Source organism: Castor canadensis, chromosome 2 (genome assembly GCF_047511655.1).
Source record: "Castor canadensis chromosome 2, mCasCan1.hap1v2, whole genome shotgun sequence".
NCBI lineage: Eukaryota > Metazoa > Chordata > Mammalia > Rodentia > Castoridae > Castor > Castor canadensis.
In genome coordinates this window covers 156589909-156615847 of record NC_133387.1, presented here as the reverse complement: position 1 = coordinate 156615847, position 25939 = coordinate 156589909, and the positions used below count along the sequence as shown (strand labels likewise).

General features: G+C 47.2%; 1 protein-coding gene across 16 annotated transcripts in view; it reads right to left on the bottom strand.

The window, feature by feature from the left end:
- Tln2 (talin 2) overlaps positions 1–25939 on the bottom strand; it is a 409346-nt gene that overhangs the window by 31636 nt on the left and 351771 nt on the right. For 15 of the 16 annotated variants that reach the window (XM_074066109.1, XM_074066110.1, XM_074066111.1 and 12 more), the window contains 9 exons: positions 24835–24936; positions 22379–22498; positions 16299–16445; positions 13088–13254; positions 12060–12243; positions 7548–7673; positions 7262–7378; positions 4801–4986; positions 689–796 (listed from right to left, as the gene is read on the bottom strand). In XM_074066109.1, the coding sequence (XP_073922210.1) occupies positions 689–796; positions 4801–4986; positions 7262–7378; positions 7548–7673; positions 12060–12243; positions 13088–13254; positions 16299–16445; positions 22379–22498; positions 24835–24936 (1257 nt within the window). The remainder of the gene's footprint in view (positions 1–688; positions 797–4800; positions 4987–7261; positions 7379–7547; positions 7674–12059; positions 12244–13087; positions 13255–16298; positions 16446–22378; positions 22499–24834; positions 24937–25939) is intronic. The other variant, XM_074066121.1, reaches the window with a different exon arrangement.

The following is a 25939-nucleotide window of genomic DNA, read 5'->3' as shown; positions in this document are numbered from 1 at the left end:
CAGGACTCAACAGCACCAGATGCACACTGCACCTACTTCCTAGCCCCCATGGCTAGGGGGGGTCTGCAGGGAACCAGGTCACTCTAGCAACTAAAGTCTGCACAAACTGAGGCTCCCATATGGGCAGCTCACCAACCACAGCCACTGGTTACCCCCTGCCCAGTATCTTCTGTTTGCCTTCTGAACCCAGCTCTATATGGGCACAGCAGGCTGGGGAGTCACTCTTGATGTGATTTAAGCCATTCATTCAAGGAGGGAGGAAGTCATGAGAGGCTAGCAAGCCACCCTAGCCCATCATGGAGGCTGGTGTTCCTTGTCTTGTAGGATGCACTGGGTTCTCTAACGAGACCTGAACTTTTCAGGGATGGCCCTGACTCTCCAGTGTTTTATGCCTCCTTCTGTCCACTCCTCTTCCTCTTCTTCCATTCTAGTCCTTCCTCTTTGGTACCCCAGGGAGAGCCCAGTTCTCCTGGATTCCAACTGCACCTTCTGCAGACTGTACTTTCAGCTCAGCATGCAAGATTAGATTTGTTCACTCAGTCAAGGCCCAGACTGATGAAAGACATCTGCATGATGCTCTAAGAGGGGCGCTGCTGGGGAAACAAGGTCTACATCCAGATCAGCCAAGGCAGCTGACTGTGATACACAGCTCTCCTTTACCCCCTCCCAGACCCATGCCCCTCCTCACCACCAATACATGCTCCAGAAGGTCCAGGTAGCCCAGGGTGCATTCCGTCCCATACCGCAAGGCTCTGGTTCGCACCTCCTCGCTGACATCAGAGTGGAAGGATGCTTGCTGGAGAAAGAAAGGTATGTGGACATCTTAAAGCAGGAAGAGCTGCTCATCAGTCACTGGCCCAGCAGTGCTGGGCAGCCTTTGACCCTGAGGCAGAGACGTTGTTCTTGATCTCTGAGAAACCTCCCTGAACTCCCTACAGAGAAGCCCCTGCCCCACTCTCCCCACTCCCCCACAGCAGATTTTCTGACAAGTCTTCAGGCTGACTTTGTTAGTGCTCTGGGGCCAGATGACAGAAACATGGAGTCCAGTCCCTCTTTCTGTACTCCCTTTTAATGTAAAAAAATTCCACATTCACTAAAACATCCAGGAAAAGATTTACAAGTAGGGCTTCCAACAGAAGAGTACTGACCAGACTCTACCTAGCTTTTCCTCAGTAGCTTGAGGCACCCCGAAGGCCCCTTTCTGTCCCCAGGCTAATTAATCCATCTTCTCATCCCTTGACCTGGCCAACCACACAGCAGTTCTAGTGAGGTCTCTGTGTCCAGGGCCCTGGGCTGGGAAACTTCAGACAGGGCTCCCCAGTGCACTCAGGCACTGTAGATAACGCATCCCACATTGTACAAATATAGAGATAAGCAAACCAGGGCATACGGTTAGCACAGTGTCTCACTGTTTCCTTGCATTTGTGACCTGCCACCTTGAGTCATTCACTGTAAGTCTTCAAAGATGGCATTCTGACTCTTAGGCTATCAGATAAAACACAGCCAGTTAAAGCTGAATATCAGATAAACAATGAAAAACTTTTGAGCACGAGTATTTGACACGTTATCTTTTACTTGCTAAAACTAGCAATCCTGCCTTCTTAAGACATTCTCCCGTCCACAGCTTCACTCTGGAGAGAATTTGGAGTGTGGTGCTTAACAGAAGCCACCAATCAAGACAAATACAAATCACACAGGATAAAGGGTCAAGGCTGAAGGGGAATATGGACCAGCCTCCATGGTTTTCCACTCAAGCTCTTCAACCTAGGGACATGGGGTCCAAGTGGAAACACTGTGTGCTCACCTCTGCTCTGCTTCCTCATCCCCCCACCCCACCCCACCCCACCAAGCAGTGGCCATCACCTGTCATTTATGAGCCAGGTTTGACTCATCTGAGGACTAACAAGTGTCAGAGGCAGAAATCAGGAGTTGAGAGGCATGTTCTTTTTTGGTAGGACTGAGGTTTGAATTTAGGGCTTTGTGCCACACCTCCAGTCACAGAGCTCTGTTCTTAACACTTCCACATTTTCTTCATCTCTGTGTCCCTCACTGGGAAGCACAGAGCCCATGCCTGTTTGAGGAAACGCTACCATGGGAAGACCCAGGCCATTGTAGTACTCAGTGTCACCTCCAGCAGGTTATGTGAAGGCACTCGTTTAGGGTTGTGGGAGAGGTGAGAGTGAGATGTTCTTGTCCATGGTGGTGGCTCTGTAACTTGGCAGAAACTTTTGGGAGAACAATCTGGCAATAATTAAAATGTCACAGAATTTGATCCATTAATTCCACTTCTGGGAGTCTTGCCTAAGGAAATAATCCAAAGCCCAGGAAAACCAGATATGTTTATTACAATAAAGTTCATGATAAAATGAATGCCGTCAACCTAAATTTCCAATAATAGGGGAAAGATAATATTTGCTAACAGAGTATCTGTAGTCATTCACAAGTCAGTAATGATGACTCACAGTAACAGACAGCCATGTCACACCAATTATAATTAAAGATATCAAATTGTATCTAACACAAATGTATGCACATGAAAGCAAGACCAGATAGAAACACACATGAGTATTCTCTTTGGGATTGGGTAGGCCTGAGGCATTAGTGTAACTTCCTGTTCTGACAGATGCGCCAGCATGGTGCTTGCTGTACCTCTACCTTTGCCCTGCCTCCTCTACTCAGCTCCCCCAAAGCCTGTGCTCTTGTAGTGCAACTTGACTCTTCTGTGCAGTGAATAGGACTTTATTCTTGCTCCATCACTCAGCAGCCTGGTTGCTGAGTATGTCATATAGCTCACAGTCCCTTTTTGGTAACCTCCTCCCATTTCCTTTAGCAAAGGGGTAAGGAACACAGCAGATCAAAGGAATTAAGTTTGTTAGGTAAGTCCTGACCTAACTGGGGCCGGGGGGGGTCTCAGGACTCAGTAGCAACATTTATGGTTAGGTCTGACTTTGGTGTGTGGAAGCAGACTACAGGTTTCAGAGCTCTGGCTGTGACTTTATCCTGTAAACCTATGATGGTCTGATCCAGGGGTATCCAGGACTAGGCAGACACTAGAAAAATAGATACTTTCCTATCTACTTAGAAAACTATCCTCCCCTGAAAACAGGGGACCCATGTAAGACAGACTTTTAAATCTGAGCAGTCTTCCATTTCTGCCTTAATCATGGCCTTCTGTGTGTTTCTTATTTCATGTCAGTAACATGGGGACAAAAGCGCCTTTTAATCAATTATCAGCCACAGCAACCTTGAACGTCATGGTTGGGAGGCCATGAAATCAGAATGCCATTTTCATTCTATGTGATCTTGGCCAGGCCACTTAATCTCTCTTAGCCCCAGAGTAATTATTTTCTTACCCTTCTTAGGCTCAAATGACAGAATAATATGACAGCCCTTCCAAAACTCTGAGGTGCTGTATGTGGGGTCCATGATGCCTTTGGGCCACATCTTTCCAGGTATATCTGACTCTTTGATTGAGGCTGGAGCCCCTCTGGAAGTTATCACTTCTGATGGTGGATTCCATTGAAAACATTGAAATGGCAAATATCTGCTGCCCCAGAAGAGAGGCTAAACTTCCTGGCAGAGCACTGTACTCCTTCATGAAAACAGCTCTTCCTATTGGTTTCCTCTTGTCTTTCCAACCCATCCTCACTCTCTGCCCTCCACCATACCCAGGAGTCCCCAAGAAGCCATCAGAGTTGGCAGAACCAATGCTAACAGAACGCTTCATCATGAAGAATGTCTCCACCCTCAGGCCCCAAGCTCTAAAAGCTGGTTTTCAGTTTCAGTGGTCATTTTCCCTCCCCATGACCATGGTGGTGGCATCATCAATCCAATGCTGAATGGAAGCCAGAACCTCGTGACGAGGCTGCTTCTGAGAAGGCTGGTTCTCAGGGTATGTAGGGCAATGTGAGTTCAATTTCTTCCTTCCTTCGTTTGTTTTGGCAGTACTGACCTTGTGCTTGCTAGCAGGTGCTCCACCACTTGAGCCATGCCCCAGCACTTTTTGCTTTAGGTACTTTTTAAATAGTGTCTCACATTTATTCCTGGGCTGGCCTGGACTTCGATCCTCCTATTTAGCTGGGATGACAAGTGTGTGGCTGGTTGAGATGAGGTCTTGCAAATTTTTTGCCTGGGCTGACCTTGAACCACAATTCTCCTGATCTCAGCCTCCTGAGTAGCTAGGATTACAGGCGTGAGCTACTGTATCTGGCTCTGTTCAATTTCTTAATGGCCAAAAATTAAAATAAAGGCCATAGGGCTCAGGTCTCCACTTCTCCTTCACCAAGCACAAGCTCAGAGCAACTGCTGTAGTGACCCAGGGATTCCAAGAGTTCTTTAAGATGTCTGGCACAGGGAGAAAAAGTGGTTTTGGTTTTCTAAGTTCTCTTGTATTCCTCTAACTTGCTTTCTTACCCAGTGACAGTAACACATCTTCTAGCACAAAAATGCCTGGCTCATGGAGGCAAGAAAGTGTCCAGGGAAGGGGGGACACATTCATTTGTAGCACCTGGAGCCAAGTACTGCCATCCCTTTTACTCAGCAGAGGGCTCCCTGCCTATCCAGGAAGAACTGGGAAGTGGGAGGAGCAGGCCTCGAGGGTCTCCCCTCAAACACAGAGCTACTCCAGACAGTCATTTCCCCATGCTGATGCACACACGGTTTTCTGCATGCATGTTTATTGTGAAGGTTAAGATATGTGGTGCCCCAGCTACACACTGCAGCCTCTAGATGACACCAACCAACTCAACCATAATAGAGAACTGTCTGTCCATCCATCAGAAACAATGCTAAGGCCTTTACCTTGCAAGCTGTCAACATATCGGCTACAGCCTTCCGGCTCAGATTGGCGGTCGCAATCACATCCTCCTGTCTACACGAGTTTCCAGCTGCCACAGCTTTGGCTGTTGCCATGGTGATACCTTTCGTCATCCTTATTGATTCTTCAGGTGATGATGTCTTTTCAGGTACCTCTTTTGACTGGAACACCTGGAAATCAGAAATGGAGGTGGTTATAAAAAAATCAAGTAGGAAAGGACCAAAATAATCTATTCTTCTCCAACCACGCTATAGCTCAGTATTTGAAAATCAAGCCAGCAATTGGAAGAAACAGTCAAATGACAGAGTACAGTAATGCTGTTCTTGCTTTAGAGATTTTTAGCATGGAAAATCCTTTCACATTGGACGTGCAGGATTCACAGAAACAACATGCTGAGAGAGACATTTCAAACAGTGTCAACCTTTCAACATCCAGTATTTGTACACTGTCCTTCTTGGCGTCCTACTTCTCTTCCTCCATCTCTGTTGGTGTTTCAGCAGCATCATCCAGAAACTCAGTCCCAATGTCTGATCCAGGGTAGGACTGACCTGCTCTCCCTGCTCTCTCTTTAAACAGGTGTGAGGTTGGGGGAAATGAGGCATCAGATCCCACTATTCTTAGCCTGTCTTAAAAATATAGCTGCATAATTGTGCAGAGGTGTTCAAGTCAAATGTGCCGTGGTGACACTGAATTATTTAAACACACATACACACCTTTGGAGAAACTGCAACAAATGAACCAGGGTAAGTCAAAATCCCACCTGTAAATTTTACCTGTCAGTCAATGCAAGCTGTTTCTGTTTCACACCCACTGGTCTGTGTCTTTACCATAAGTGATGGGTGCTGTGGCTGTGTACCATATGCATCTGTCCCTACGTAGGAAGACCCCTGGTCCTAGGTGGGGCTGGCCTATCTCCAGCCCTAAACAACCACCTTTCACCATGAAACATTTCCCTGAGGCAGAAAGGGAACCCACACAGCATTCCTGCCATGTGCCAACCAGTGCTCAACATCGCTATCTCCTAAAAACAGACAGTTGCAATTAATCAGTCCAGGACCACAAATTCCACATCCATTCTTGAATATTGTGGTGGAATAAAGCCCAGGTGTACCTTCTTCTACACTACTGTGGTCCTCATGGCACATGCACCTCAGAAACACAATCTGAAGTGTTTACTCAGAATGACCAAGGGTCTATGACTTCCAAGGAGAGCTCCTAGTTTCAAATCTCCCCTTCCATTGCCACCATGAGGCCCATCCACATCTGTCTGAACCTGTGGCCAGATTTTAGGTGGGAAATGACCAGCCTGTGCAGCCAGATCACTGCCAGGCAACAGGGCTTAAGGTGGGCATGGTGGCACATGTCTGTGGTCCCAGCTGCAAGAGAGGCTGTGGGTAGGAGGATCATGGTATAAGGCTAGCCGAGGGCAAAAACACAAGTCCCTACCTGAAAAACAACTAAAGCAAAAAAAGTTGGGGGTATAGCTCAAGTGGTAGAGCACATGCCTAGCAAGTGTGAGGCCCTGAGTTCAAACCCCAGTAGTACAAAAAAAAAAAATTGAACTAAGTATGTCAACCAAGGCTGGATTCGTAAAGTCAGGACAAAGAACCCATGCCTGTCACCAACCCCCAGTGGAATTGCTCATTTCTAGTACTGACCCTCAGGTCACCTCCACAGGTGACCCTCTAAAGGTGCAGAATAACCAGCAGCAGAGGCAGATTCCCCAACTCCTCTCATCACTCCTTAAAGAAATTGCATTTGTGACCAGACCTAGTTCAAAGGAATCTTTGTGAAATCACTCATTTCCTGCAAATTCCTATTTGTAGGGATTAGGATGAGGGGAGTCACAGTTTTCACAAAGCCACAGGAAGTACAAAACATCCCTATGGCAGCACAACAGCTCCAGGTGTCCTCCCTCTACAGGTCTGGAACAAGGTAAGAGAGAGCCAGGGCTGGCATCTCTAAGGTTGAATGCCTCAAACAGAGGGGAACTGGAAAGAGAAGTATCTCACCAAGAGGCACTAATAGCAAACCTCAGACTTCCATTCTACGTGTGCACGGTGGTGTGAGCTGTTGCCAATAGCAATGTGAATGAAGAGAGGCTGCACCTGGTACCCACAACGTACACTCAAGGCATGTGGAACTAGCCATCCTGACTTTCCCTTGGCCAGGAATCTTCTGGAATTGTTTCAAACTGTAGTTCTAATGGAATTCAACTTGAGTCATGCTAAGTGAGACGTATCAATCAATTCCCTAATTACAATTACCAATAAATGCTAGCCAACCTGAGTGCCACACAGGGTAGGGAATCACAAATGCCATCAGAAGGCAGGTGAGTGGGCCTCTCTAGTAAAGGAGTTCTTTAGATTAAAAATCTCCAAGAAGCCCATGCTGCGGTCAGCTGTTAGACGCTGGTGCCAAGGGAGACGACTGGTAGCTCCTCACCGTGAGCTCCTGCTTTATGTACTCGATGGTAGCCTCAAGTGCCCTGGTGCCCCGGGTGGCCTCATCCTCCACTGCCTTCACAGTCTTGAGGAGGGAGGTGACATTGGTCACCATCACCTGCATAGGAAGAGAGCAAGCAGAGAGTACACGTCTGAGGTCCTGCCCTTACTCCTTTTAGCTCCAGACTGATGCCATATGCAAAGACATCCGTCTCTTCTTCATCTGAGAATGGAGCTCCACCCGGCACAGCCCTGCATGCTCACCCCTCACTGGAGCTCCACTCTACCTTGGCAGCCCCTTTGAGCTGGTACATGGAGGGGTCGTCGGCTGGCTTGCTGGCAGCTCCCTTGGTAGCACCAATGAGATCAGAAAGAGCCTTGGCCACATCTTTGATAGCGTTAATCAACACCACCTGAAAAAGTATATGCCAAGGTGAACAGATGCTCAGGTCACCCTGAGGCAGGCTGGGGTGCTGGGGACAAGAAAAAGGGCAGCTGCCTGAATCAGCAGCTCTATAGGCTGCACCTCAGCCATATGGCCCAGGAAGCCACCCTTGGAGATCCGGAGGCAGAGTTTAAGAAGCACCCCTGGAAATCTGATGCTGAGGCAGAATGGAGAACTTGGACCTAAACATACAGCCTAAAGTCAGGTGCAGTGGCTCACACCTGCAATCCCACCTATGAGGGAGGCATAGGTAGGAGAATCATAGTCTGTGGCCAGCCCCTAGCAAACAGTGAGACCCTCTCTGAAAAATAACCTAAAGCAAAAAGGGATGGAGGTGTGGCTCAAGTGGTAGCGTGCCTGTCTAGCAAGCTCAATACGCTGAGTTCATTCCCCACCCCCAAAAAAATCCCCCCAAATCAAAAAACAGTCTGTTTCAAACTTCCTAGATGCCAACTCTATAGACAAGTTGCCTCAGACAGGACAAAGTCAGCTAAGCAGATACCCAGAGGTACCACATCCCCAAACTGTGCCCTTAAATACAGAAAACAAAATCTCAGCTTCATAACAGGATGTAAGCTCCTATGGCAGCTTTGGTTTGTGGGAGTCTCTGCCCCACTCATCATGCTACAGGCATACATGCGGGGCTTTCTTTCTTCCCCACTGGAAATCTTGATTCATGCCTTCTCAGGGCCTTTGCTCTTGCCTGGACCCCAGATCTTTTCATCATTTGGTTCTCAGCTCAAATGTCATGTCCTAAGAGACCTCTCCTGATCACGCTAGCCACTACCCTGCCCTCGTACCCAAACTCTGTCAGGTGGACCTGTTTTATCTCCAGCACTTATCAGGACCTGGAATCACTTCACTATTCACTTATACATGGCTTATCTTCTCCCCTGACTTGGATGTAAGCTCTAGGGCACTCAAACAGGGCCTGCTTCATTTCACACTCAACAAGATCTGACACACAGCAGGCACTCAGTAAATCTGAAAGAATGAAGGAAGATACAGGCGTGTACCCCCATCACCCTGGATAAGACTCATTATTTATGTCTGCATCTCTAATTGAACAGAGACCACAGGCCATCTTTCAGCAAGCCCGTCATATGTTTCAGCAAGCAACATGTTTCGGGGGCATTGCATTTAAGTCTGATCCACCAACAGCTCTGTTAACAGTTCTTACTTCTGTATCAGTGCTAACAACTGCCCTGTGTTGATGGTAGTGCTCCAGAAGCTCAACCAAGCACTCTACACACACGATCTCATTTAATCCCTGCCACCACCTTTTCAAGTGGGCACTACAGTTGTTAAGTTCCCAGCCCTAGGGCCCAGGAGTGGCAGACCTGGGTCAGTGTGATTCTAAGGATCAGGGTCATGGCCTTACCTTCCACACTACTTAACTTTTGTCTATGGGGAGAATGAGCAGGTATAGTCCTGCCTTGCTCCCAGAATTGCTAATGGGGAAAAACTGGGATACCAGCCGTGAAAATGTATCAGAGACTGCAGAGCCCCAGCCAACTGCAGCACAGAAAAACCGATTTTCTGGTCTCCAACCCTATCCAACCCTCTGCCGCTTCTTCGCACCCACAGGGCAGAGGGATCTCAGGCAAACTTCTGAACCCACAGGGTGTCCTGTGGCTGTGCTGGGGCTTGTGAGGAAGGTGTGATGCCTGTGCACCTTGCTTTGATTCCTGAGACACAGTGGGGGAAGGCGGGTGGGCAAGAGAGGACAGAGGCATAGGAAGCAGAGGTCTGCTGCCAACATCTCAGCATCCAGGATGCACTGTCCCCATCCCTGGCCACTTGATGGCTGACAACTGGGGACATTTTTCCGAGGGAATTTATTATTTATTTTTTTAGTGAGCACTCATTAGAAGTTAGTTGCTGCTTCAGGATATCGAGACCATTTTGGTAATAACAGCCATACCAGCGATAGCAAAAAAAAAATCACCAACCTGATGAAAAGATAGAAGGATCTGAACAAACATTTCTCCAGACATACAAATGGCCAACAGGTATATAAGAAGCTCAAAGTCACTAAGTTGCATAAAAGTGCAAGTCAAAACCACAGTGAGATATCATCTCACACCTGTCAGGAGGGCCATTACCTAATGATAATAATAATAAATGAAAAAAGATGTGGAGAAATTGGAATTCTTTTTTTCTTTTTGGCAGTACTGGGGTTTGAACTCAGGGCCTCATGCTTGCTAGGCAGGCGCTCTTCTAGAAATTGGAATTCTTGAACACTGTTGGTGAATACAGAATGGTACAGCTGCTATAGATGTCCCCCCAAATTAAAAAATAGAACTGCCTTAAGATCTCCCTATCCCTCTTCTGAGTATTTACTCAAAAGAATTGAAATCAGGATCTCATCAAGATATTAGCACTCTCACTCTCCAGAGCAGCATTTCCCAAACAGCCAGAAGTGAGAGTAACCTAAATGTGAACCAGAGGATGAATCTCACCTATGCATATAATGGAACACTGTTTAGCTTTAAGGAAGGAAATTCTGTAATATGGCAAAATATGGATGAACCTTGAAGACATAAGGCTAAGTGAATAGTCAGAAGGCCAACCTGCTTATGGTATCTAAAACAAACTCACAGAAGCAGAGCACAGTGGTGGTTGCTGGAGACAAGGGAATTGGGAAACAGGGAGTTTCTTATCTTGGAGCTTAAAGTTTAAGTGAAGCAAGAGCCATAAGCTCTAGAGATGTGCTGTAGGACATGGTGCCCACAGTTAACACGACTGTACTACATAGAGATCTGTAAAGTCAGTCTCATGTTTTATACAACAGAGGTAGCATAAGAAGGCCAATGCTGGCCATGGCTGATGCTGCATGGTGGTTACACAGGAGCTCATTTTGTGATTCTATTTTTGTGCCTGATAAAAGTTACTACAAATTTTTTTTTTCAAAAAAAAAAAAAGATTTCACAGTAATTCAGTACATTTCTCTGTGGCAAAAGATTTAAATCTTCCTGGCCAAGTTGCTTCTCTGTGAGTTTGTCAGGCAGGGAGAGTGGGCTAGTGCTTTGCGGTTCCAACTTTAGGGACCCAGGTCTCCAGCCTTTCCTTCTTCTATGGGGGTAAAAACATCATCACAGGCAGGGATTTCAGCGAGTGCTTTAGGTTCCATAAGGCAGCCAATGTGAACTCTGATGTTACTGGGAAGAAATTCAACAGAGGGGATAAAGGAAGCTTTCCTCATGGGAAGAGGAGGGGTAGGTGGTGTGAGAGCAAGGCTGGTGTCTGGGGTTAACCAGAACAGTCACTCTCATCCAGTGGGTCCTGAACAGCAGCGGTTTCTCTTTAGTTTTGCCCCCATACACTAGTTTGCTTAGGACAGTGTAGGCAGTGCCTGGGGTAGCAAGGAGAGCAGGTATGGGTGGCATCTCTCTATGGATGGCTTGCTTGGCTGTCAGCGAGTACCCACTATGTGCCAGAAATGTGCTGGGTGTGCAGATGTCAGAGATGAATAACCTCGAGGGGCTATGGTCTGGGAGGGGCCTCAAGAAGAGGCAGGTGATTTCAATGAAATGGCCACCTCCCAAGCAGAGGCCGAGGTGCACAGAACCCTCCTCCACCAATCCAAGTTCCACTCCACCTTCAGAGCCAACCTTTTCCAGCGAAGATCCATCTTCTTCTGGCTATTGCCCACTTCTCCATATAGGCTGCTGGGGTCACCAATGGCCTGTTCCCACACTTTCATCTGCCTTGACTCTCAGCTCATCATACCCGCTGGCTTTGCTTCTGCCAGCTGCTGGTGCTCCTCCAGCTCCTGGGCGTTTTGTCCTTAGCATGGTCTTGACTGTTGGATCCCTGGTCCTCTTGCTCACTTCATGCTTTTCCTCCCTGAATGCTGCCACTATCAGAGGACAACAATCCCCACATCCACGTCCCCATACCTGAGCAAGTGCTACCTGTATGGGTCTCTGGCACCTTTGCTTCACCATGTTCCAGACCAAACTCACCATCTCCTCCCTGCTCAGACTACTCCCTTCTGTCTAAGGAGCCACCATCTACACTCTGTTCCCACCCAGTAGGCTATTCTCACTTCTCCCTCTCCCTTAGCTCTAATGCCCACTATGTACAGTTGCTCACCAGGCCTGGATGGCTCTTCCTTCTAGATTCTTCTTAAATCCATGAGCTTGTCTCCACCCTCCCACCATAGTTACCACCATAGTCCATGCCTCTGTCTCTTCAGGATAACTGCTTCCCTACTAGTTCCCCAGACGAGGCACACTCGCAGGAATATTGTTTACTTCAGCAATCCCTATTTGCCTGGGTCCTCTCCTAAGGCCTGGTGCACAGAGTGCGTGGGAACATGAATCGGATATTCCCCTAGCACCATGCATACCTGGGTTTCAGGATCATCAGAACCCAGGCTGGCTGCCCCCAGTTTGACCACCTCGGCGAGCTGGGTGATGGTGGCTGCTGAGGACTGGGCTGCCTGGGCCAGCTTGTCTGGAGTGGATGCAGCTCCTGACACGAGCAGTTTTGTGTCCTCCACCAAGGCCTTGGCTGTCTTCAGAATGTTTTCTCTAAGGATGAGGGCGGGGCCGAGAAAGGGAGAAACAAAGGCTCAAAGTTGCTTACTTGCAGTTAGGAAGGAAGGAAATCCTTCATGTGGGCTTAGGTAAGGAGAGGCAGTATATTATTCCTCCTTTATGGGGAGGGGGTATCTTCCATGTAGGCAAAGTTGGGGAGAGGATAGGAAAGCCATCAGGAGTGAAACTTCAGGGAAGGGCTCAGGCTCACCAGCCTGGCTACATTCCCTAGCCCTTTAGTTAGATGAAAGCTTGGCTTCTTTTCTGTGGCTCCCCCTATCCCCTGAGGTACTTCACAGCTACAGTGAGCTGCCAGGAGGCATGGATTAGGTTATTTTGTCTGGGAATCAGAGGCCAAGGGGCTAGGCTGTGGGAGGAAGGACAGAGCGCAGGAATCTCCTCTGGAAACCAGCCCTTGGGTTAGAGGGAGAGGAAAAGGACTGGACATATGGTGAGGATTTGGGGGTCTCCAGTAGTAAGTGTAGAGGCCTCAGCACCAGTGTTCTCATCAGGTCCAGGAGAGGCAGCAGGCTTTGAGCTCCATTCCCCAGGACACTGCAATTGCTAAATGTGCCTGCCGCTGCCACTCCAGATCCTGCTGGGTTGGTGGGCAGTGAGAGGAGACTCTCCCTGGCTTGAAAGGATTAAAGCTGTCCTTTGCTGGGACAGCCTGGATTCAGGGCTGTCAAAAGCCAAGCACACACACGGCTCTGTATAGAATTGGCAAAAGGGGCTAATTCTGAATCTGTGGTTCACTAACTCCCATTCGAGCATCTTGTGGAAATCAAAATGGATGCCCAGATTTCAGCTCCTAGGCAGCCTGAACCTTTCCCTGTACCTGTGATCTGCAAAGGTTTCGCTATTCTCTGCATTCAGCGTCCCTGCTGTTGCAAACATGATGGTAGTGTCCAGGTCGGCGATGATCCCAGACACGGCAGTGGCAGCCGTGATGCATGCTTGGGTGCCCTTGTTCCCAGCCTGGAGAGCAGAGAGCACCAGAGACACCTGTAGGTAGAAAGGGAATGTAAGCAGGAACCAGGAAATGGAGAAGATGTGACCCGAAAGCATGCAGTTTCTGAAATCACTGAAGTTTTCTTCCTTGGAGCTGAAGTAGCTTAGTAGTCATTAGCACAAACTTGGAGTCAACAGCCTGGGTCTGAATACCAGCTTTGTCATTTATAGGCCACATGAACTTGGGCAAGCTGCTTCACCTCTCTAGAACTCAGTTTCCTCATCTCTAAAATGGGGCTATTACTTCTTGTCTGTCAGGGTTCTTGGGAGAATTTCAGAGGAAAACTAATACAGGCAAAGTGTCACACAAAGCCTTTGTACTTCACAAGTGTTCTGTCAAAGGTGAAACTACAACTAGGGATTGGGGTTGGGCTCCTGCACCATGCGTGGTCATTTCCATCCTCTAGTTAGGAGCTCAGCACTTCTAAACTTCTAAACTGGCTGCCTCATGACTGGAGATCTTCAAAGTGGAACCCAGAAGAGCTGAAGTCCAGAGAGGACCTCCACATACAGCCTCTCCATTCTCAGTGCTCCTGCCACCAGGTAACTGTCACTGAGGGTCAGCAAGTGGGCAAAGGGCCTCACCCCAGCACATTCCACACCAGAAACCCTGGCTGCCAGCCCCCCTTCCCCAGCCCTTCCAGCATACCTCCTTATTCCCAGACACACTTTTGCCACCCAAAACTGACCATTCCACACCTGTGCTTACAACTCACCATGTCAACGTCCCCACCTCTCACTATAACTGCCAGCTACATGTGTGTCCAGACACTCGCCTTCTCAATCTGGGCTGGCATTCTACCCACAGGGCCCCTTTTTTCCTCTCCAATCTCTGACATACTCATCCTGCAGCTCTAAGTTCCACTGTGACAGCTATCTCATCAAGGGATACAGTCTAGCCACTAGGACTCCAGAATACCATGCTGCCCTGATGATGCCATGGCACTGAAGGGTGGTGATGTTTTTAGCAGCACTGGGGTTTGAACTCAAGGCCTTGTGCTTGTTAGGCAGATACTCTAACTGCTGTGCCACTCCACCAGTCCAGCACTGAAGGTTTAAAGTAGCATTTGGCATGAGTGGCTGGAGGCTCTTCGATCTGTGTCCACACATCCACCATCCTCCACTATGGCTGACCCAAAGAACAGTCTGCAAGTGCTTGGTAAATGTATCTCTTGAAGCATGTGGCCAGGCCCAGGGAGCCACAGCAGGACTGAGAGGCTCTCTTCCATGCCGCTCAGGTCTCAGTAGAGGTTGTGGGGGCAGTATCACAGGAGAGGCACAGGGCCTATTTCCTGAGCACTGCCATGTTCCAAGACCAGCCGACTGTTGGTCTATTTCTTTCTCATCTGCCTGACCATTTGTTAAATGCCAGCAGGTCCCACCAGGAAAAGACAAGTCAGACTGGCACAAAGGTGGCCTAGGAAGGAGGTCAATGGTTTTGGGAAAGAACTCTCTGAGGACAGGTGACAAAGTCAAGGGATTGAATGCCTTGGGTGTGTGGGTGAGAGAGACGTTCTCAGAAAGGGTGGAAGGAAAGAATGTCCGACCACTACCAAAGGTGTGCAAGTAAGCAGGTATTTACCGAGTGCCTATTATCTACTAGGTAGGACACAAAGGTAGGTTAGTCCAGGGACTCATGGTTAGAGGATACACTACATACAACACCAACACATGTAAGAATGACACTGGGGAGATGGGAGATCAAAGGCAATTGCTGAGAACTGACTACCTCCCACCTTTAGTCCCTCAGGTGTCATAAATTAGGGACCCTCTGTTGTCAGAAGCAGCAAGGCCAAAGCCAGCCATGGAAGACACAAAGACACATTGCCTGGACCACCCCTACTCCTTAATGCTCCTGCTGCAAGCTCTTCTCTGGGCAGCTTGGCAAGGGCCACTTCCACAACTGGGAAGGGCTTTGAAGGGAGAGATCCACCTTCCTTGGGCTGAGAGATTTATTTCCTCTTTCTGTGGTGCCCAGAGAGGCCGGAAGGTTCTGTGGGCTGTGGAGATGGCCAGACTGAGGCTCAACCTCAGCAAGGGGCCATGGACAGAGTAGTCTCTGTGGCAGCTTCCTCCTGGCCAGCCCTCTAGCCTTGTAGCCAAGTTTCTAAACAGTACAGAACTCTATGTGCTACCAGCCAAAGGGAAGGGTGAGGGACACACCACCAAAGCACAACTGCTTTGCAAATGAGCCACCCTGAGAAACAACTCAGACATAAGTGAGACTAAAGGCATGATTAATGGGGGAGAAGAGCTACTGGGCACAAAGGGACCTATGGAGTGGGGCCTTGTAACCAGGAAAACTTCCTGGGAAGAAAGAACATAGGAGGAAAGCTTACAGAGAATAGTGGCTGGTATTTGCGGAATGCTTAACTTTGCACCTGGCATGACACCAAACACTTTTACATATGTCACCACGTTTAATCTTCACAATTCTCTAAACCAGGTATTGTAACTTCATGTCCTCGTTTCACAGATGAGGAAATTGAGGCTAGGCAAGGTAAGGTAACATAGCTAAGCTCTTAGTGTCTCCCCCATCTTGCCATGAGCGTCTCTACCAACAGTCAAGGTCATCCTTAAGAGTCAGGAGACCCATGCAAATCCTGCTCCTCCATGCAACTGTTTCAAGTCACTTAACCTTCCCTGCCTTCACTATCTGTCTGTAAATAAAGAGGTTACAAACCAAGGGAATTTTCAGTTTTTTTACTCGGCCCTTAGCACCTAGGGGACTCTTTGGGAAGGGAAACCAAGGTTATAGGGTGGGGCTCCGGCACCAGGCCTCCCCCTGGCTGGCTCCTGGCTCTGACGGTGACTGTGATAGAGTCTGTCTGTAGAAGAGCCCTCTGACAGGGTTGAGTACCAGATCCCAACTTTCCTAGCAATCATCCCCAACTCTCTGATGTACTCCATCCGGAGAAGGCGCTAGTGGTGAGGGAAAATGGCTGCCTTAGCTAGGTTAACTTTGGCTTGGTTTCCTGCTTTTGTCCCCATCACAGTGGGTCAGTCACCTAGCACCAGTGCTGACCACAGCTCCTTACCTTTTCTGTGACAGCACGGGCACACTCTATCAGTTCCCTCTTGGTATAGCTGTCCGTGGGGCACACTTGGAGGGCCCCTGCTTTTTGCACCAGGAAGATACAGCCGTGGCCCAGGTCTTGAACACGTGTGCGAATCTGGAAGCCGATCTGCAGAGGCAAGGCCAGGAGGAGAAGGAGTGTGATGGGATCCTGCCACTGAGGCCTGCCCTACGTGGAAAGTTTCTACTGAGTCCTATGGGAGCCTGGCTAGGAAAATTCCACTCCTGTTAGGAGTCTGGTGAAGTATGGAATTCAGTTGATTTAGCTGCCCTTTTCAGAGACTGTAAAAGGCTGGCAGTCTCCATTAAATAAACCTGTAGCTCATGGGGCTAGCATAATGCCTTCCTGATGTCTGTCACCTTTTCTGGCCTCTAGCTCATTTGTGTTCCAAGCCACCCAACAGGAATATTAATTCAATGAATTCTGTGGGATAATTCTGTTATTCATTCAATAAGCATTAATGGAGTCCCTACAGTGTGTCGAGGCCTCTTTCATGCATTTCATTTATGCCTTATGACAGCCCTATAGGGTAATCCTAAATTCAAAATATTGCTCTAGTATTAAGTGTATTTTAAAGTGTTCAGATTCTTACAGAATTGGGATGTTTACCAACCAGAACAACACCTTTCTCAGCTATGCCAACCACATGGTGAGAACAAACATACAGAGCCAGGCTTCCTGTCTTATCAGTTCAGGTTTGAGGTTTCCTTAAAAAAAAATGCACATTTTCAGGAGGCTGGGCATGGTGATACAAGCCCATAATTTCAGCTACAAGAGAGGGAGGGGGAGACGGGAGGGGGAGATGGGAGGATTACAATTTGAGGCCAGTCCTGACAAAGTTAGCTAGAGACCTTATCTGAAAAACAAACCAAGTGTGGTGGTACCTGCCTATCTCTTTAGCCACTCTGAAGGACTGCTGCCAGCCCAGGCAAAAGCTTGGAACATCTTCAGAGTTAAAGACTTGGTAGACATGCATTCTTTTAAAGATCCTTGGTTGAGTGATTATAAAAGTACTTTGCCTAAGAGAAGCTGAATGAGCTCCATTATGGTGAAGCTGCCAGCCTTCCCCCTCCCCCAAGCATTCCTCTGGTTGTCTCACATTGATTTTCATTTTAGTCTGATCAATATAGCTGTCATAAACAAGCTGCCCTCCAGCCCAGGTAAGCAACTAAAAGGAAAATTTTAAGCATGAGTCAGTGTTATTTTCAAGAAGCTGTGGCTTATACTTCTAGAAACTAATGAGAATATTTACCAAAATAGCTCAGTATTGTGAATCATGCCTGGGAGATTTTGGACAACAAGATGCTATTTTCTGCTGTTATCTCATTGGTCAGAATTTAAGGAAGCATAACTTTTGGAGAAAAGAGAGAGAGAGAGAGAGAGAGAGAGAGAGAGAGAGAACCATAAACACTTTCTCATATTATAGAAATACAGACTTCTTTTAGAGGGAAAAGGTTCTTCCCTTAAGTCCTTAAGGCCCTAAGGACTTTTAAATTGCCTTAGCAGAAAATTCTCATAATCCACAAGGTTGAGTGTCTGTGCTCTGCTCTCTGGGTGTCTTAGATTATACGCTGAGGGCTGGTGTACAATCAGGCAGGGCTGCCCTGTTCAGCATCTCCTGTGGTGGCCCTGCGTTGTACAGCATGGCAGCTCTGATGGTATAGCAGTAAGACCTACCACTGAGAAGGGTAAAGGCATGCTAACCAGCCCACATGGCAGTACTGTTCAAATATATGGGTTTTGTTGTTGTTGTTGCTTTTGAGATATGGTCTTGCTATGTGGCCCAGGCTGGCCTTCAACTCATGATCCTGCTGAGTCGGCCTCCTAGCGCTGGGATTATTAAAAATATGTATTTGTTAGACATGTTTGTTGGTTTAAAGCTAAGGTCAAGCTGGAGCTGGGGGATGGCCCATTAAAGTTTAAACTCAATCTGGCCTTTGAAACCTTTCAGATCCATGTAGCTTAAATCTAAATATTCAAGGGTCAGAGTTAATCTAAAGGCCAGAGCTCTTAAGTGAAGGGTACCCACAGGTTTCTAAGTGATTAAAGGGCTGTTGATAGAGTCAGGTGATGAGGGAGTGATGGAAGAAAAAGTTACAGGATTTTAAAATAAAAAAGATCTTCCAATTCAACGTTTCAATAAAATTCAATGATTTTCAATAAATTAATAAATTCAATAAAATTCAAGTTAGTTAAATTGGTTTCGATAAAAACAATCAGAGGCCAGGTGCTGGGGCTCACACCTATAATCCCAGCTACTTGGGGTGGGGAGGGGGCAAGAGATTGAGAGGACTGCATAGTTCAAGCCCAGCCTGGGCAAAAAGTTAGTGAGACCCCACCTCAGTAAGTGAGCTGGGCTATGTGGGAGGCATAGGTAGAAAGATCACAATCCCACGCTGGCCCAGGCAAAAAGTGAGCCCCTATCTGAAAAATATCCTAAAAAAAAGGGGGTGGGTAGGTGTGGCTACAGGTGTGGCTCAAGTGTTATAGAGTACTTTCCTAGCTAGCTCAAGACCCTGATTTCAAGCCCTTGTACTGAGAAAAACAAAAAAGAAAACCAAACCACCGCAGTTTTGTGGTCTTGAGCAATTTTGCTGAGCTCCCTGGGCCTTGGTTAGCTTCCAGGTGATGAATGCCTCTTGTCTTGTGTACGTTGCTGGGAGGGTAAATGGGACAGAGCCTATCACAGCATCTGCCATGTGGTGTAGTGGGCCACTTAAATGCAAATGGACAGCATAATCAACATTGTCTACTGGCAATTTCAAGGAACACTTTGAACCACCAGATGATCATTCTAGAAAGGGAATGCATTTTAAAGACTGTATTCAATCTGATTAGGGATTTAAGACAGCTCAGCTTCTCAAAGCATCACTAAAACTTCTCAGCAAACAAGATCCAACTTTGTAAGACCCACAGGATGACTCAACATACGACTAGTGTTTATTATAAAGGAATCTTGCTAAAGACATACAGCTTGGGTTTTAAATTGGCAACTTCAGCAAAACAGTACTTCAGCCTCAAGAAACAGTCTCAATTCCCTTACTGACCAAATAAAAGGATGATGGAGAAAAACATTCCCTGGTTTTGGGCCCTGAGGGATATTAAAAGGCTGGCAAAATGTAGCTTTGGGTCTGATTACATTTGGAGGGGGCGGGCTAAGAACAGCTCATCACTTTTCCTAACATCAAGCAAAATGGACAGACTTTTCACAGACCTCAAAACCAACTGCACCTGAAACTAGGTCCCTGAACACTGACCTAGGAGGGCTTGAGTCGAAAAGGTGACTTCAGACTTATCTGACAAATTGGATGAAAAATGGAAGGAAAAAGTAAAGAGTGTGTACAACAGACCCACCTCCAAAGAGCATGTCTTAAGAGTGGTAAGCTCTAAAAAATTCTAGCATGAACAACCATCCTATCTGTGGGAGAAGGCTGTGGTTCCTGGCTTAACAAATGTTCCTGCTTTTAAGACATTGAGTACTATAAGTGGTTAAAGCAGATTCTCCTCAGGGACAAAGCTGCATCCGTGACATCTTTCCCCAGGATTTACATTTAGGAGTTGTGCCTTCTAGATCTCATTTTCCTTCTTTTTTTGCCTTTGGTCAGAGGAAACTAATCTTAAATTGCAAAGCTGCAGAGGGTTTTAACTTTTTTGACGAAGTTGTCATGGCAATGTTAACAAAGGTTTGAATTTTCCATGGAAAAATAAGCAGAGAAAGAGCCTGCTTGATGTTTGAGGGCAAAGCTCTGACTTTTCCCGTAATTGCCACATTGTGGAGAGGACTAAATTGCTGACTCGGCACAGTGGGCCACGGGGCAGTTGTTCCTCACTTACCCTGGATACAAATATTTTCACATGCTGGGATGTGGGGCCCTTTGCATAGACAAATAATTCCACAATCTTGGAATAAGAAACTACACTGCTTTAGGGATTTTCTAACCTTCTCAGTTTCCCCCCAAATATCTGTCTGGCAAATGCATAAAAGAATTTTCCTTTGCAAACCACTAGTAATTTTATCTTTTCTCTGCCCTCTCTGGTTGTGGGTCACAGTACTCTCATGTGTGGACTGTAAAACATCCCTCAAGATATAACATGAAAAAGGAAAACCTTGACGGAAACATCAGTGGCTACAACACAGGGCCAAGAGCTAACATAACCTGTTGTGCTTTTAGCAAGACAGTATTTCCCTGGCTGCTTGGGCATTATATCATATTTTGCTTCCAGTCTGCACTGCAGTAAGAAAATCTGCTTGTTTCACACAGGGAGCTTTGATGTGGAACAGGCCCTGCAGACAACTCAGGCAGGCCAGAACATCAACTCACCAAGAGAGATGAAGGTGGATTCCATTTTCAAAGGATTCTGTGTATCGGTTTCCAAACCTCCTTTGTAACCGTCTTTGTGTTTTTAATCCCCTCTCAGAGCCAAACACTTCTTCCCTTTGTCCAACCAAACTTCCTTACTGTAACATAACTTCCCTTATACTTGTTTATGAAATTCAAAATTACATGTTAATCATATGAATTATATGTCTAGATAAATTATAGACTAGAATTACAGTCTACTCTTACTAACACAGGGACTCTATTTTAAAAATAAAAGAAAGATGGGCCTGTATAAAAGAATCAAGATGCAGATCTCTGATAGATGTTTTTTCTGGGTAGTGACTTATTGTACTTATTACAAACAGAATTATTCAGGCTGCAGCCTAAATATTCAGTTATTCTGAAATCAGAAAACCCACGCATTGTTAGGAACTTAAGGATCCCATGCTAGATATATATGTAAGCAAGTACATATATATGATACTCTTATCCACATGCATTGTTACGACACATGTTAGAAAGTGACACGGTCTTCACGTCTGCAGTATCTCTGGCAGTCTTTGGTGCACTTGGACCTTATTCCCAACAGAAGTGGGAGCGCTGAGTGACTCAGGGACAGTGGCTGCCATTGCAAGGAGAGGGGCAGACTAGCTACTACCTACTGACTCAACAGCCCTATTCATTTAAGAATGTCTCGAACAGGGTTCGTGCTCAATAAACAGCTTGCTGAATTTCACAGAACGTGGTTACTCTCGTCTTCCCAGTGTTCCTGCAACCCCCTCCATCATTCTGTATTTCAGACTGAGCTTTCTTTCCCTAAGGAGCCACATAGTTCCACGGGCCCTGGACCCTTCTGGGTGTTCCAGGTCCCCTGGAGTCCCACCGGTGTCATGTCTTCCCAGGAGACCACTCCATTTCTCAGAGCTATTGCACACAACTGCTCTCAGAAAGTGGCCTGAGGGCCATTCATTTTTCCGCTTTAAGACTCTTTCTGGTGCAGGCTTGCTGAAGCCATGTCTACAACTGGCCTCTATGGAAATTTAATTAAGGGAGGATGTGTGAACTGCCCACCAAGGTATCACAGTGGGTGGGATAGGGGCCAGTTTCAGAAAGCCACCAAGAATATCCAGGCAAGGCTTTGTGTCATGAAAGCAGGCTTTTCTCTCCCCGCCCCCCCCGCCTTTTTTTGGTGGTACTGGGGTTTGGACTCAGGGTCTCCCGCTTGCTAGGCAGGCACTCTACCACTTGATCCACTCGGCCAGCCCTCAGGGTTTTCTCAAGAGAGGGACAGTGAAGTCCCACACTTGGCTCTTCCAATGCTTCTGGGAGTCTTTGGTAAATATAAACATGACTGAGGGGAGTGTGCCAAGTGGGACTAGGACGTGTGAAGATGGCAGGCATCTTGGGCTTGGGTATGCTAAGAGCATGATGGGAGATGAGTGAGAGGCCTGGCATTGTCAATAGAGTCCCTTTATCTGAAAGCCCACTCAAACATGGCCCCAGCTCTTGGCCAGCTGACCTTGGAAAGTCTTGAGCAAACCTGGGACTACAGGTGTGGACCTGGGACACTGGCTGCACAGTAGTGGGAATGAAGGAACCAGGATCTTGGCTCTGGCTACTGGGCTGGGGTCTTCTGGAGTGGAGCTAGGCTGCACAGAACACCCAGGGGTGGGCACCATTGTGTTTGCTTCTTAATATAGGGGTCTTAAGGTGGCAGACCTCCTCTGGTTCGGCCGTGGCTGCTGCCATCTGGCCTTGAAGAGCCAGGTGCCCATAGTCACTGGTCATTTGTGAAGCCAGTCCTCCCAACTCCTCCGGGTTAGTAACCGACTTAGTCATCTGGAAAAAGAAAACAAGCAAGACACAAACACACACACAAAGAAAAGCATGAGAACTGTGTGTTAATACCACTGGAAGCCAAAGAGTTTCATTCATTTTTAAGCCCCCAAAGGGGTGAAGGCCAGGACTTGCATTCAGGGCTGGACACTGGGGAGGGAAGTTCAAGCAGAGCCCATGCTGCATTGCACACAACAGGCCAGAGGCGTGCACGCCCCGCAGGGCCTCTCAGGCCAGCAGCTTCGGCCAGATGGGCACATGCTCAGCAATTCAGGCCATAGAGTGGAGCTGGCTCTTGGGGTCCACTCTCTGAGAGATGCCCTGTGGGATCAACAAGGAATTCGCCTGAGAAGCCACCAGGGGGTGCAAGCCCTGTGCACAGCACATCCTCTGCCAGGCATCTGTGGACAGGTGGTCTGATCTCTGGGTCCTCAGAAGCAGATCCCACCCCAGCAACAGAACGCATGAGGACAAGGCTGTTACACAGTCGTGAATGAGAAATGATGGAGAAGCCAATATTCTAGAGGAAGAAACCCAGAGAGGGTACAGCTCTGTTGCAAATCTGTGCCAAAGCATGGCAAGGTTTCTGCCATAAATTTAGTTGAGTATACTGTAGCCCAAATGGCCAAATCCTACCTTTCTAACAGTCAAGACATTTAGTACTCCCCCTCACTGCATCATAGAACAGAATGTCTCACTCCAGTCTTACCCAGATACCATGCTAGTTTTTTCTAGACTCCCAACAGTACTTTTAATGTGTCACTAAGAAAAGTGTCCTTCTCGATCTTCAAGGGGCTTTTCTCCTGTTCCACCTTTTTTCTCACTCTGGATAGCAATACTATCTTTCTCTTGTGGCCTTTTAAGACCTTGATTTTAAAGGGCTGTTAAAAGCCCTTTTTAATAACTCCATATCCATGGAGGAGGGACAGGAATGTCTATCCCATCAAAAGCAAGCTTACAATGAAATGCCCCAGGCTTCAGGCCCAAGTGGGGGTTCCAGGGAGCATATGCTAAACCCTAACAGAGTGAGGTGATGCCAGGAGCGCTCCATTTGTCTGTTCCCTGTCAAGAGGAACACAAGGATTTGGGGGGTGACCCCATGAGATGAAGTGTGCCTCCCTCCAACTCCAGGTTACAGGCCAGCTGTCTCAGGAACGGCACAAGGCTGGGCTCATGAGGGCCAGGACACCAAGGGTCAAGACAGGCCAGCCCAAAGCCTGGCCCAGAAGATACTCCAGAAATGTCTTCTCCCACTGCTGTACCACACAGGAAGGCTGCAGAATGGGATCTTTGATCTGTCCCCTGTGCTCCCCTGAAAGCACAGTTTGGGCTCAAATCCAGCTTGTTACAACATTAAGAGATGGGTACTATCACTCCTTACTTCCCTAGCCTGAATTCTCTTAAACAAGCCTGGCAAAGAGTTTCCACATATAAGCTGAGCAGTCAGGGAAGCCTTCATGGTCCAAGCTCTACCTCTAGTGGACACACAATTACATGACAGAGCCAGTTAGAAAGGCCACTGGGCTGTAGTAACGGGACAGAAGCCACGTGATGACTCAGCTGGTCCCTCTAGTTAGGAAGGCCATTTGATTTCTCAGCTCAGGCTTATGTGGCAAGCATCGAAGAAGTGTCTTCCAGAGTCCTACCCCACAGCATCTGGGACTTCAAAAGTGGAGAAGAACTTTTATACATACTCCTATTAACTCTCCCAAGACACTACCTGTCATCTCGTAATTTTTCAACATCAAGATAGCATTGTTTCTCAATTCCATTTATGTCTAAGGATTCATATAATACAATTCTGATTACGTTACATTTAGAAAAACAAAACAAGGCAAACACTTCCAAAAGTTACGGGCCTTCTGCTGGCAAGAATTTTTTTTAAAAAACATTAACCATGCCATTTTATTTTGCCTGAAAGATTGGCCATGCCTTATTGTCCAAGTGTTATAATTTGATTCTGTCAGACAATCCCATCCCTGGTCTGATTTACCCCTAAATATCTTCTCTTAAACTGTAATTTAAATTTATAAAAACTCCTCAAGAGGTTTCAGAGGTGAATAGGACATCACTCCCCTTTCTTCTCAATTTCATCCTCTTCTCTCACGTCCTTTCCTCTTCTCGCTCCCTGTCCTCATGCTTAAGTCTCAGTCATCTTTGATGCCCTCTTGCTGCTTTCCATGAGATGAGAACCCAGAGAGAGGGCAGGAGCCCGTGCCCAAGAGGAGCTAGAAACATGGACTGGTCTCTCCCCAACACAGATCCCAGGCTTGAGGACTCAGAGGCAGTGGTGGGCAAAGGGCAACAACAGTGATTATGGCAGCTCTTTTTCCTCTTACCATTTCCTGAGCTGTGACAGCAATGGCTTTGGAGTATTTAACCACAGTTGTCTGGTAGTCGACAAATGTTCCCTTTGGTTCAGGAGGCGTGCCTTCATCCAGCTACAGAGGAGAGGAAAAGAAATCAGAAGTCAGTAAGAAGCCTAGGGACTGGTGGAGTGGCTCAAGTGGAAGAGTGCCTGCCTTGTAAGCACTAGGCCCTGAGTTCAAATCCCAGTACCACCAAAAAAGAAGAAGCCTAACGTGGACTGTCTGTGTTACAATTAGAAACTTTAAAAACAGAGAGAACCTCAGAGATTCTCTGGCCCAGACTCAACCAAATTCTCCAACTTCCATGGGCAAGACTGCAATCAAGGTGCACATAGGCATCCAGGGGACACAGGCAATGACAGGTCCCAGCTTTGTCTGGGAGGAGCGGGAGAAATAGTAGTCATTCACAGGAATGAAATTTCAGCAAGCATTGACAGGTGAGGAGAAATTTGCCCATAGAAAAGGTACAGAAGGTATCCTAAGAAGAGGGACTGGCATTTGAGCCCATGGAGATATGAGTGAGCCTGATGCTTTGGGATGTGCAAAGAGGTGGAAGAGGAGGTGGGGAAAAGGCAGAAACTAGATCATCAAGGCTTCCATGACAGTAGTATGGCCCACAGATATTTATGCCCAGGAACACCCTGCTATGACCTAGAACAATAGAAGGAATTGGAAGCTCTAAGAATAACTTGATGCTTGCCTGATTCTAAGTGTAATAGGAATTAAGATCTCCATGTGGAGGAGTGGGAGCAAGTGGGACTGTGGCTGTGTTCCTTGAAAGGCTGGGGACATTTTGCTCAGATTTTTATCTGAGACCTGGCTCCAGGGCTTGTGAATGGTCCTTAAGCTAGCTAAATGTCCTGAGTCTCAGATCCTTTATGAGTAACCTCCAAGCATCATATGGTTGACCTAGAAGCCCAGGCATGGTGGCTCACACCTATAAAACTAGCTGTATGGGAGGCATAGATGGGAGGATCACAGTCCAAGGCCAGCCCAGGCAAAAGCATAAGATTCTATCTGAAAAATAACCTAAACTGAAAAGGAGGTGAAGCTGAAGTGGTTAGAGTACATGCCT